Raw genomic sequence first — 13,442 nt, forward strand, 5'->3', positions numbered from 1 at the left:
CCAGAACAGGATGAAGTCATGAACAGGACAGAGGTGGATCAAGGGTAGAGGACATTTATACCATGTTCCTTACCATCCCTGTACCTAACTATTTGCTTGGTAGCCATAGGTCACCAGGAATTCTATGGAGAAAAGTTAATGGGCTGGTGGAGAAGGGATGGATTTCAACATTCTTCCTCTGCCAGTCTGCTTTGTTTCTGCTTTTCAGTGCAGGGAAACCCATCCCTCAGCAATATCTCTTCTTTGTTAGATACTTAAAAAATAAAAAACTGGCCTGCTGAGAAGCTGGTATCCTGAATTTTCATGATGGCCATAGAGATGGGAATTTTCCCATCTCTTGTAACCAGCATGGAAATGCAGACTACAACTGTCGTCACAGGCTGGTAAAAAATGGCAGGCTAAATAACTTGGGCATATTTACACATTGTTATGTAGTCCTCCAGACTGCTGCTATGTTCATGTTGATACTGGAACTTTATACCAGCCCTAGACCTGGTGCAAAATATTGCTGCCTCACTGAGGAGTTGTGTGTGTTGTTTAAGCCGCCCTTTTATCAATGACTGCCCCTGCCAATCTCACCATGGCAGAACATTGTACTTCAGAACCCAATAACTGTATACCACTGCCAATATATAACACCCACAGAGGGTGGCTACAACTGAAACAGAGTGCATGATATGGGGCAGTATCTCAGAGCTCACACATAAGTCTTCTTTAAGTCTCTCTATATAAAATGTAAGTAGATCCTGCTGGATTAGGCCAATGGCTCATCTAGTCTAGCATCCTGTTCTCACAGTGGCTGGCCAGCTGCCTGTGGGAAACCCTCATGCAGTATCTGAGCACAAAAGAACTCTCCCCTTCTGTGGTTCCCAGCAACTGGTATTCAGAAGCATTACTGACTCCAGATATGAAAGCAGAGCATCATAGCATAGACAGGAGATTGGCTGGTCAAGAGGAGGAGGAGAGTAACTGTCAACAGCCTGTGTTTCTTGGTTTGGGGCACAAGAGGGCAGCATAACCCACTATGCCATAGATCACCACTACTGGAAGAAAGAAAGAACATGATACCAAACTGCTTGTCTCCAGAACACCAATATGAACTTTAGAGATGTGTTACCACTATGCAAACTATGCACACTGCACATTACAAGTGCTTCAGATTCCAGATACAAAACACCCAATACTCTACTCCAACAACTGGGTCTGCCAGGACAAAGCAGCCCATCCAGAAATGCAAGAGAAGGTGGCAGCCATGCTATGAAGTATAACTGTTATAATTGTCACCCATGTCTTCCTCCCACTTTGTTATATGTGAATAGCATTTCTTGTCTGAATTGTTTTGCTTTAGTACCTCTTACACCTCCCTCCTCAACAGCAGGAAGCAGTGTCTTCCACACACAGAGAAAGCACTCATCCCTCCCACATGCAGATGATGATGAAGAAGAAGAGTTTGGATTTGATATCCTGCTTCATCACTACCCTAAGGAGTCTCAAAGCAGCTAACAATCTCCTTTCCCTTCCTCCCCCACAACAAACACTCTGTGAGGTGATTGAGGCGGAGAGACTTCAAAGAAGTGTGACTAGCCCAAGGTCACCCAGCAGCTGCATGTGGAGGAGCAGGGAATCGAACCTGGTTCACCAGATTATGAGTCCACTGCTCTTAACCACCACACTACAGATGAGCTCTCTGTTGATGAAGGCCAGGCACTCTGCCCCAAACATTGCCATTACTGGCCAAACATTCATAAGCGTAACATCCCTTGCAAACAGAGTTCTAGTGAAACCCCCCAAAGGGCAAGTATATGCAGTCTCCCCCACTCCTGCTGAGGCATTTACACTGGCAGAACACTCAAGTGGCATCATTTACTCTTCTCTGTCACTTACAAACACCTATTATGCAACCAGGTTCAGGGTCTATGCTTTCCAGCAGCTACCCACTGCCTCTGTGGCCCCACTCCCCAATTTTCTGCTGCTTGCTCCTCTACAGGTACAGGATCCACCCCACACTCTGTTCTATGGAAACCATGAAGGAGGCCTACCACCTAAGAATGCTCCCTGCTATTCCTCTACAGGGGTTGATAATCTACCAGTTCCAGGCAGGCTTCTGCACCTGGGCAAGCTTCATGATAGACAGTGATGCTACAGGTGCTCCTAACAAAAAGTTAATGCCACAGGAAACACTTCAACTGCTACCATGTTGTCAAGCAGTTGCTGTCAAGCAGAGGCCCCCTTTCTCTCTGCTCACTCAGGTTCCCTTGTTTGTCAGGCACAGGGATAACTGCTGACACCAGGATGAATGAAGCACTCAGTTGGAAAAATGGAGAGCGGGGTAATGAGGGCTGCTGGGATGCTAAATGAGGAAGAGGGTAGATTGATCATATGAGTTGCAGGGGGTGTGGTGAGCTGGTTGGCTCACCCATGCAGGAGCCAGGCTCTGGGTCCATGCAGCACTCTTCCCAATTGGATTGGGTGTTCCCTACCTTTCTTATGGTCAGGATGAGTATTATCTACACTAGCCTGGCAGTGACTATCAAAGGCTTCAGACAGGGAGCATTCCCAGTTCCATCTGGAGACGCTGGACACTGAACCTGGGACATTCTGCATGCAAAACAGATGCTCTACTCTCCTTCCCTTGAATATAACCCATTTCAGCCAGTTAGGACTCCCGCTGTAGCACTGGTGCTACTGGAATCTATAAACTGGTGCTAAATTTGGGGACAGTGAAGAGACGAATGCACCATGATGTGTCTGATTTCTTTCTGGTGCTGTACGCATTGTGCTGTGATGCAAAGATATGTGCTCAGGGTGTGCCCACATTATTGTGAGTTCACTGGCTCCCTCAGCACATTTCTGGCATACTGGTGTTGTTGCCAGCATAACTTGTTTGAGGGTCTTTCTAGGGTCACTGGGGCACTACGTGTTTTCCCTGCTGTTTTTGAATGTTTTGAGGTCTCCCTTTTTCCTTTTGCTCCTAGGCTGAACCAGTATAGGATGCAGTGGCAGTTCCACTGGTGTGCTGGAAGTCCCCCAAGTTAGTGTCTAGAAATCCTCTGTAGATTTTGTTTAGTTAGTTTGGACCACTGTATCTATATGGGGATTGCTTATTTACTGCATGAATGGTACATACTTTTCTATGTCCGCTACTTGCAGAATCATGAAGTGGAGTATCATCATCTAGTCCTTGAGTATTCACATCTGCCCCTGCTGCTATTAAGACCTTAGCAACATCATAATAGCCAGCATTGCAAGCTTCATGGAGAGGTGTCCAACCTATTACAAAAGAAGTCCAAATATGAAGGATGTATGTATGTATAATTCAAAGATAATGCAGTTTGATTTGTTTTGCAAAGACTGATACACACTTTTAAAATTTTAATAGGAAATCATTCTTTTATTCCTGCAGGTACAACCATTTAAAATGTAGTGTTTTGCTATGTGGTTTGTTAGGTTAATTAAAATTCAAACAGCAATGTTTTCAGTTTTGTGAAATATTGGAGTTGACATGTACTAGCTCCAGTCACTGCCCAGTCACTGGCTTTTTTCTTCTCCTCAAGTGAGCAGAATAAACTAGGAAAGTCGTGGTTTCCCTTGAAATCCCAATCAGGGATTTGGCTTTGTCACCTTCTAAGAAGCCAATCTTCAGTTGTGCCTTGTTATTCGTTTGCTGATCTTTTTTGTGAAGGTGCAACAAACCACAATTCCTTGTTTGGACATAAGGGGAAGCCAAGGATTCCAGGTTCAGTTATCCTGCTTGCACCAGGGTAAAAGCAAAGCTGAGCGATCAGGAATTGTCTGCTAACACACTGCTCATTTACAGTAAACCATAATAAGCCAGAAAGTCTGTCTTATTACATGTTAACTTAGCCACTTCCTTTGAAAGTAGAAGTGCCATTTTTAGCTATTGTGGCAAACTGACATTGACAAACCTTTCTTCTGAAGTCCTGGCACACTAAAAAAAATAATATAGTTTACCATCATGAATCAGGAAAACTCACAAGCAAATTTGTAAAGAAGGTGTCCAGAAGCTATAGAAAAAAATCCTCAAATCTCACACTAGAGTAAACATTTCACACTTTGAAATTATACATGCTGCTCTTCAAAGGGAATATTAAAATTTGCATGCCACACCGATTACCATGTAAAGAAGCATGTGCCTGTCACTGAACATAAAACAGTAATGCCAAAACCTTCAACTCCTCAGTACAGGCTGTTTGTTCTATAGACCAATAACAAACAGCAAGTTATTCAAGAGTCATTATTTCATATATCCTAATTGTAAGAGAGACCAGAGAGTCTTATATAAACTGATTACTCGTCAAACTTACCTGCAAAATCTTTTACATTCACATTTGCACCTTGACTGATTAACTCTTTAACTTGTTTAATGTCGCCTCTAATGGCTGCAGTATGTAAGGGGGTTTCCCCTCGTTCATTTCTTTTGTTAACTTTGTCTTTTTGTCGTGATGAAGAGCTTGGTGTTTTCTTTTGTGTTGGTGTTGTCTGCAGAGGATGATTTAGACTGGGATCTACAAATTAAAATTCAAGACAAAAAATACTTTAAAAATTTCTGCCATAGTGAATAAAATTTGCTTGACTGAAGTCCTCTTACAATCTCATTTTTTTTCTTGTGGGTGGCAGGCTGTGCGTGTCATGTCATCTGTTAATAATCTATTCAAATTGTGAGGGAAAATCCATTGAAGAAAGGACTAACTGGATCCCAGCATCAGCTCCAAAAGACAGCTAGCAAACTGATTAATTTTCCAGTTAACAAAAACTCTGGACTAGGTGGTTCCCTAGGCCATGATATGTTGCAATAGCTTCATGAAACCTGGAGGTTTTGGTCTTTGATACAACACTTGCATCACAAAAGGGTTGTTCCCACCATCTCCTTATTATCTTGCAGCCGTAACAGGACCTGAAGCCATGTCAATCGGGCTATACATGTATACTGTATCCAGGGAATTATGTAATGTATGTCTACTTTCCCCTATGCCACTAAGCCAATAAACTCCTCCTCCCACACCAAGCTGCTATTAAGTCCTGGGAGAAAAGCTCTTATTGGTTTCCCCCCTAGGGCCAATGGCAACTTGGGGGTGGAGTTTTCACAGAGCCTGTGACAGAGGAGGAAAATGTTAGACCCCCCTTTCCCCATGATCCTGATACAGGGCCCCTGCATCTGTATCTATACACACTGAGGAAGTGACTGCTTGGTAGTACCTGGACTGTTGTCTCTGGCAGTCATCTGCATAAGAAGGGCCATCTGCTTGCGTTCTGATAGTGGGTAACCAAACAGAATACTAACAGGTGCTGCTTTCTTATTTCCAGTTTCCTTTTTCATTTTCTTCTTCTCTGGGACTTCTTTCTCTGGAAATATCAGTAGATCTCAGTAAGAACAAAATACTGCCAATTATAGCACACTCAAGAGAAAGCACAGATATACAGACTGGAGAAGTATATCATTTTACACACTCCCTCTGAAGTTACTAAATTGCTTTCCTCTGCAAATGGAAAGAATATATTAGCAAATCTTCTCTTGAAAATATTTAGGTTACCTAAGTTGAGTCAGTGTGAGGTAGTGGCTAAGGTTGGCTTTGTGGAGGAGTTGGGTTGAGCAATTAAGTTCTCTATGTGGCACTGGACAAGCCAATGACCCAATATGCATGTTAATGCTAAACCAAACTGGCTAAATGTGATCATGTAGGTGTATAGGTACTCACGGTAGGAAAAAAAATATCACAGCTAACAGCACACATTGAACAAATCTTGGCTACAATTTGTGATTTGTCTAGAGTAGGATAAACCACAACACTAAGTTTGGACATGATACTAAGCCAAGCCTTTGTTTAGCTTCAGATAGCATGTCAGCAGTAGGACTGGGAGAGGAGGGAGCCATGACTTTTACTATGAGTATCTACACACTGTGTTTGGCTTAGTGTTACATGAGAACTGAGCCAATACTTCACAGAACTGTTGTGAGGCCACTCTAACAAACAAACTAGATATGATTTTGGCATGACCTCTTATGTCAGACTTAAGTCAACACTCAACTCGTACAAGTTGGGATAGGTAAAATAAAAGGGGGAAGATCCCTTGAATGGTAAAGTCCAGTTTAAAGGAGACTATGGGGATGCCGCGCCCATCTTGCTTTCAGGCGGCGTTTGTCCACAGGTAAGGCAATCTTATCTTAAGGCAACCATAGTTGGGATAAGGCAATCTAAAGTGCACATGGTGCATGGAAGTTGCAGAAATGCTTTCAAGTATGTGCTTCTTTCTTAAAATCGTTCCCCCCTAGCTTTTTCTTCAGGTAAGCCTCCAAAACTAGAAGTAACTTGATCAGGAAAGAAACAGCTGGGGATAATTGTTTTCAGAAAAGACAGCAGTAAAGGGCTATCTCCTCCATTCCCCATGCAATAAAATAGCACTTTATAAGTATTTTACATTACTTGTGTCGAGTCAGCCATTGTTACATATAGTTTAACCCTAAGCTCCTTAAAGGAAGTGATATAAACCTAAAATCAAACAGAATACTTTAGAAAACACATGCAGTCTAAAACTCACCTTTATGTTCCTAATACTGAATAAGCATATACTTACAGTAACCTCAATTCACAACCACAGTAAACCATATCTTCTCTCTGCTAACACATAGGGAAAACAAACCACAATCCTTGGCTTGGTGTCATATGTGAACCAGGGACCATGGTTTGTTCCACTTCCAAACTATAATCTGTAGCAAAGTTTTCTTACTGGATTAACGATTGGGGTTTAAGAAAGGGATCATGGGTTTGTTTCCTCTGAGTACTAGCAAAGACAGGTGGACTGGGCCATAGGATATTCAGATAAAAAAATCTCATACTAGCAGACATCCCTGTACTCTTACTGTGGGGGTGTCTTGATATATGAAGAGAATTTAGAATTCAATGATCAAAAAAATGGAACCCCTACTTTATTTTTACTTCTGAGGTATGATTTGTTAGAATGACAGAAGTATAAATGCTGCATATTAACATACTCTCCCATTTCAAAATGTCTACATATTTCAGACAAAGTATTTGATTATATTTAAAGAAACACTAAAAAAAGTTTAAAATTTTTTAATGCCCATATATTTGAGAAATTTAGGCTCTGACCACAGCATTCTCCTTTCTAAACATTTTCACTCAGAGGTCAGTGGTTTTTTTTTTCAAATTGATGTGTCTACAGTAACAGCTGCAGCTATAGGTCACACATGTAATAAAAACTATTGCTGAAACCCTGTATAATGTAATAGGAAATGGGCTAGAATATGTCTCAGACTATACAGGTAATTGTATTTTTTCTAAAGAGTTTATACTGCAAGTTAATTAAAATTGTTAACTATCTTAGCATTAATTTTCTCAACCTCTCATTTTGTTTTTTTACTCAGTAGCAGATGGCACATTGGGGCTGTGTTGCTTACCTGACCTCCGCCAGCTGTATCGCTGTTTACTGGGATGGAGTGAAGGGACTAGTCAAAGGTGAGGTGCAAACATGCCTGCAGAAATGTTGGATTGCCTCTGCCAGCACGCTGAACTTCCTTCTGCTTTGCATCTTCCGCTGCCAGTATACAGCAACAATAGCAGCAGCTGGATGGAGGTCAGGTGAGCAGGGCAACCCCATTCAAGTACCACCCAAGCTACTGTCTCCACTTATCCTTCTTTATTAAGAAACCAAAATGAATATCCACATCATACCCTTATAAGCCTCTACTTTTATATGTAAAGTGTTTTAATTTGAGATTCACTGTGCAGAAAAAAATGGATTTACCATGTTTAAAATTACTGAATGCCTTGTATGCACTGATTTTGTAATTTTAGAAGAAGGAAGTGTTCATACTTGTTTGGCATGATTTCTTGATTGTTTTATAGGAAAAACATTTGCCACACAGATTTAACTCTCAGTTTACAATGGATTCTAAATACCTATATCATCTGTTATAACAACTAAAAATATATCTAATAGAATAATTGCAAATATTTTGAAAATTATCTTAGGGTGACAATCAACTAAGTCATACTTAGAGTAGGCATAATAAAATCAATTTACTTAAGGGTCTACTCTGGATATGACTTGGCTGGATATCATTCATTCACATTCACACACACACATTCACACACACACACACATTTACTTGTTGTGCATTACTTTTTCCATTTGTCTTTTAATATAATAATTATTCAGCATAAAACATTTTCTTCCTAAAGAAGTTACTGTGGTTACCACATGGTAGCTGCCATCTTCCAACACAGATGTGAAGGGATTTTATTAACAGGAAATAATATTCCTGTACATGCTTAAGTTTGATGGTCATTTTAGATTCTCCATTGAAAAGTAACACAAGCTAAGCCTATATTAACACATAAAGTATTTGCAAGGAGATTTATAGGCACAAAAAACAACTAATGAAAACTACTGTAAATATGTGAATAGGGAAAAGTGCAGCTATTTTAAGTATACCTGATAATGCATTTACCTGAATATGTCCTGTAAGTAGATATTAATCTCTCCCCCCAGTTTTCATTTGTATGTCCTGGATCTGAATCTACAGAGTGAAGAAGACATGGGAGAAAAGGGGTGGAGGAGAGCAAGGAAGTGTGGCATACAATATAGATATATGGACATGCCACTTTTTTGTTATTCCTACAGAATCCTTATGCTAGCTTTACAGTGCTGTTAAATAAATGCCTAGAAAATTAAGAATTCACACCATTGCTAAACCGTCTAAAGCAGTAACAAATTGTGATTTTACAGGGAAATATTGCACTTGTAGAGAACATACTGTACTTCACCATAGAAGTTCTTCAGTACATGATGGACAAACATCAGAATGAAACAACTATGTAAGAGGAGTCTGAGATTCACAACATTTTAAGAATTCCAGAGCATATGCTTTACAGCATGTTTCAACAGAATATTTTTTGTTATTGTGGAATATAATCCAGAGATGGATGGAACTATTAAAGTTTGCCCGTCCCAGGTCTCAGAGGAGGTAGACCTCAGGCTGTGTATGCACAACATTTTATTCTAAAAGCAATGGAGACTGAGTATTTGTTTTTTTTCTGTGTAGTCCATACAGAATCTAGATCTATTGCATATTTTTGGCCCCCGAAAAGTGCTTCTTGAGAAACTGGTTTCATTCAGAAAATAAAAGCTCATTGTGAATTGATTCTGCATTACCCTGCCGCTAGTGTATAAATAATAAAACAGATGAAAACAAATGTAGACAGTTCTGGCAACTGGAAGTGTTTCTACATCTGCACATTGTGGCTGGGCACATACAAATATCACAATAACCACTTCCTTTTTTTCATTTATATGGGGCATGTTTAGGGAGGAAAAGGTGTGGATAAGGTAACCAAGGAGAGGGTTTTCCAAAATTTTTATCAAGAAATCAATCTAGATTGAAAGCAGCATGCTGAGGAAGAGCAACTCTTCTCCAAAATATTCCAGGGCATATCTTATGAGGTAGAAAACTTTAATTGGCTGTGGTATAAAGCTCTGCTGGCATTGCAATACAAACAGAGGGCATTATCCTGTCAGTTCAAAGGTTTCCATTTCTGTAATGAGACCTCCCCCTCTCTCCTCCCTCACTCTTCCCAAATCTGCTCCAGATATTGAGAAAACCCTTAGAACAGGTTTAGAGGGCACACAGGGGAAGGGTGGGAGTTCAGTTGCACATGCAGAAATCCTTGCATTGACAGAGCATTCATGCGGTCCTACACTGGACACAATCCAAAGCTTCCAACAATTCATAAGGCACTTCAAAAGCATGTGTTTAACAAATAGCAAATCATACCAAACCTAAGACTTAATTACTACTTTTGGAAGTATAAAAGAACCAAATCTAATAAACACCAGGTTTAAACATTAGGAAGAACTTTCTGACAGTAAGAGCCGTTCGACAGTGGAACGGACTCCCTCAAAATGTGGTGGACTCTCCATTGGAGGTTTTTAAGCAGAGGTTGGGTGGCCATCTGTCATGGATGCTGTATCTGAGATTCCTGCATTGTAGGGGGTTGGAGTAGATGACCCTTGGGGTCTCATCCAACTCTACCATTCTATGATAAAGTTTATACCAGCTAACAGAGCATTAAGTTATCTGTATAAATGTCTAAAATCATTAGTGAAATACATTGCTATAACTAAAACGGGGAAGTCCCAAACATTTTGCAGATCTCATTCCAAGAGCAAGCTCATATCAGTTTCTTTGGGAAGTTTTAGTTTAGATTCAGGTTTGGTTAAGATGGTTAAGGAGACAGTTCTGGTCACCTCACATCAAAATGGATATTGTAGAGGTGCAAATGGTTTACAAAAGGGCAAGCCAAAAGGGGAGTAAGGGGGGCGTAATAGAGAAGAATAATATTATGCATGGTGTGGAGAAAGTTGATAGGAAACAGTTTTCCACCCTCTCTCATAATACAGTGGTGCCCCGCAAGACGAATGCCTCGCAAGACGAAAAACTCGTTAGACGAAAGGGTTTTCCGTCTTTTGAGGTGCTTCGCAAGACGAATTTCCCTATGGGCTTGCTTTGCAAGACGAAATGTCGGGCGAGTTCTTGCGAGTTTTTTCCCTTCCCCCCCCCTTTCCCCCCTTTTTCTAAGCCGCTAATAGCTGCTAAGCCGCTAATAGCGCTAATCTGCTAAACCGCTAATAGCCATGCTTTGCAAGACGAAGAAACCGTAAGACGAAGAGACTCGCGGAACGAATTAATTTCGTCTTGCGAGGCACCACTGTACTAGAATCTGGGGCCATCCAGTGAGGCTGAATGTCAAAGGATTCACAACACACACAAAAAACACTCTTCTTCACACAATGTATGATTAAATTATGGAATTCATTCCCATAGGATGCAGTGATGGCCACCAATGTTGGATGACTTAAAAAAAGGATTACTGTAGTTAAATTAATAAAAGAAAGAAGCTATCAATGGCTATGTGCCATGATAGCTACATTCTATTTCTACAGTATGCCTTTGAGTATGTTTCTGAGAAGCACAAATGGGGAAGAGTGCTGTTGCACTCTGGCCCTGCTTGTGCGATTTTCACAGACATCTGATTGGCCACTGTGAGAACAAAATGCTGGACTAGATGGGCCTTTCGTCTGATTCAGCAGGACTCATTTTATGTTCTTATCTATTCTGAATGAACTGAAGCTTCTAAACTGTCTTATGCACCATCCCAAGTAGAACACATTATGGTAAGGGAAGCTGAAAGCAGTAAGATTTGAATAATGAGGCCAGGCCTGGTTTTTCCAGGAACATCAACATATATTAACGGGCAGACTGCTCATTTAATAGGTGCACTAGGAAAAAAGGTAAGAAAAATTGTGCAGCTAGATTAATGATTGACAAGTGGGATATAAGCAAGCACTTTACTATTACTTTTTAATCTTTTGTGAAGGTTTATTATAGCAAATTTTTTGAAGAGGAAAAAATAAAACTGGCACTACCTGTGTCTGAATTTCGATCTTCATTTCTGGATGGACTAACATTAAACTGAAGTTTACGTTTCATGGAAGACTTTTCTTTCATCTCCTTTCCCACATCACTCCTATCCACTTTGGCAGTTTTGGTGTAGGAGGCAATCTTGTCCTTGCTCTGATATAAACAGAGTTACAAGTACAATGTTTACATAAAACTATTAACAGCGTATTTTTAAAAAAATTAAAATAAACACATTCGATGAAAAACCAGATAACCAATAGAAGAATTACACCTCTAATCTGTTCCTCAGATTACAGCAATCTAGGATTATTAGACTTTACTACAGATTTACTACAGCAAATACAGAACAGAATAGTAATGGAATGCTAAAGATCTTGCATCAACTTAAGCTTTCTGTTATAAGTAATAAAGAAAATAAAGCATGTTAAAAATAAATAAAAAGTATAAACAAAAAACAAAATAAAGTTTAAAAAGGAGAGTAAAACTGTTATTGTGAAAAATTGAGACAGAATAAAGACTAGTGAAGCTGAAAGCTAAATGCCTTGTTATGTCACAGAAAAACACTAGGAACAAAACAGCTAATGCAGTCAACACATGTGTAAAAATATTTCACTGAACTCAGAAGTACAATTTGATAGACGTTTGTGATTCAGTTCCTACAACTATAATTGTAGCCAGTTGACTGTATAAAGTTTGCTTTCTTAACAATATAAATTACAAGTGTATCTACCTAAGAAGACAACATTAGTTTTCTAAATATACACTGAAAAAAATACAACAGCAGGTTGGATAAATGCTTAGCTCTTATTCTTTTCTCAGACTCAGTCCTTTTCTCAATACAGTGGTGCCTCGCAAGACGAAATTAATTCATTCCACGAGTCTCTTTGTCTTGCGGTTTTTTCGTCTTGCGAAGCACGGCTATTAGCGGCTTAGCGCTATTAGCGGCTTAGAAAAAGGAAAAAAAAGGAAAAAAACTCGCAAGAACTCGCAAGACGTTTCGTCTTGCGAAGCAAGCCCATAGGGAAATTCGTCTTGCGAAGCACCTCAAAAGACGGAAAACTCTTTCGTCTAGCGAGTTTTTCGTCTTGCGAGGCATTCATCTTGCGGGGCACCACTGTAAAGGGTGGATTGGGCAAACAGTAGACAAACATACTTGACACAATAATCTATTTCAGTGATGGTTTAAGTTACGTAATCTGGCTGCCACTAGCTTTTCTGACTCCACCCCTGCCTCTTTTTCTGTATTTCCCACTGCACTCTGTTTTAGGGTGGAAATAACTGACCTAAAAAGTTGGCACCTGGCATGGTGCTTAACAGTGCTAGTGGCATCACTTCCAACTGAGGGAGCTCCTGTGAAAAGTGAGACAGCTTGAGAAGTCTCTGCATTATCACAGAACTCTGGGGCACCCAAGCCTCACTTTTTGCTGGAGTTAAGTTCTGTTTAACAGCATGCCAGGTGTTGCTGCCCACCTGGCAGGCTTCACATGTCACTTCATGTGCAGCACCTGTCAGACACAGAAGTGCTTCCAATTTGGCAGGTGTTCCCTTTAGTAATAGAATATAATCTTCATTACCCTGGGGATGCACATCCATTATGGATGGACTGGATCTACTAGGGATAGTCAAATCTGTTGCCATTGGTTTCCCTATTTTCCATTATTATGTTCCGTTTGCCACATTTCTACATCAGTTTGATTTTATTTTTTTTAAGTGAAAATCCAACATTTTAGTATGCAGTTCTCATAATATAAACAAGCAATTTCTGCAATTTCTGTACTCCTTTTTTGGTTGAAGAACTGTATCATAAAATTTGGAGCTATGTGAATATCAAAGCATAGCTATTGTTTTGGTTCACAGATTGTTTTCAGAAATGCAAATTAGGTATTAGCATGTCATTAGCATTAAAATGTGAATGACATCCAATTTCTTCCCCATCCACGGAGTCCAGCTCTAGGGGATAATCCGATTTCTCCATGTTGAA

General features: G+C 40.1%; 1 protein-coding gene across 4 annotated transcripts in view; it reads right to left on the bottom strand.

Moving 5' to 3' along the window:
* ANKRD12 (ankyrin repeat domain 12) overlaps positions 1-13,442 on the bottom strand; it is a 50,767-nt gene that overhangs the window by 14,893 nt on the left and 22,432 nt on the right. For 3 of the 4 annotated variants that reach the window (XM_079982846.1, XM_079982847.1, XM_079982848.1), the window contains 5 exons: positions 11,467-11,614; positions 8,492-8,560; positions 5,218-5,364; positions 4,326-4,526; positions 3,128-3,270 (listed from right to left, as the gene is read on the bottom strand). In XM_079982846.1, the coding sequence (XP_079838972.1) occupies positions 3,128-3,270; positions 4,326-4,526; positions 5,218-5,364; positions 8,492-8,560; positions 11,467-11,614 (708 nt within the window). The remainder of the gene's footprint in view (positions 1-3,127; positions 3,271-4,325; positions 4,527-5,217; positions 5,365-8,491; positions 8,561-11,466; positions 11,615-13,442) is intronic. The other variant, XM_079982849.1, reaches the window with a different exon arrangement.

This window comes from Podarcis cretensis (genome assembly GCF_951804945.1).
Source record: "Podarcis cretensis genome assembly, chromosome: 7".
Taxonomy (NCBI): domain Eukaryota; kingdom Metazoa; phylum Chordata; class Lepidosauria; order Squamata; family Lacertidae; genus Podarcis; species Podarcis cretensis.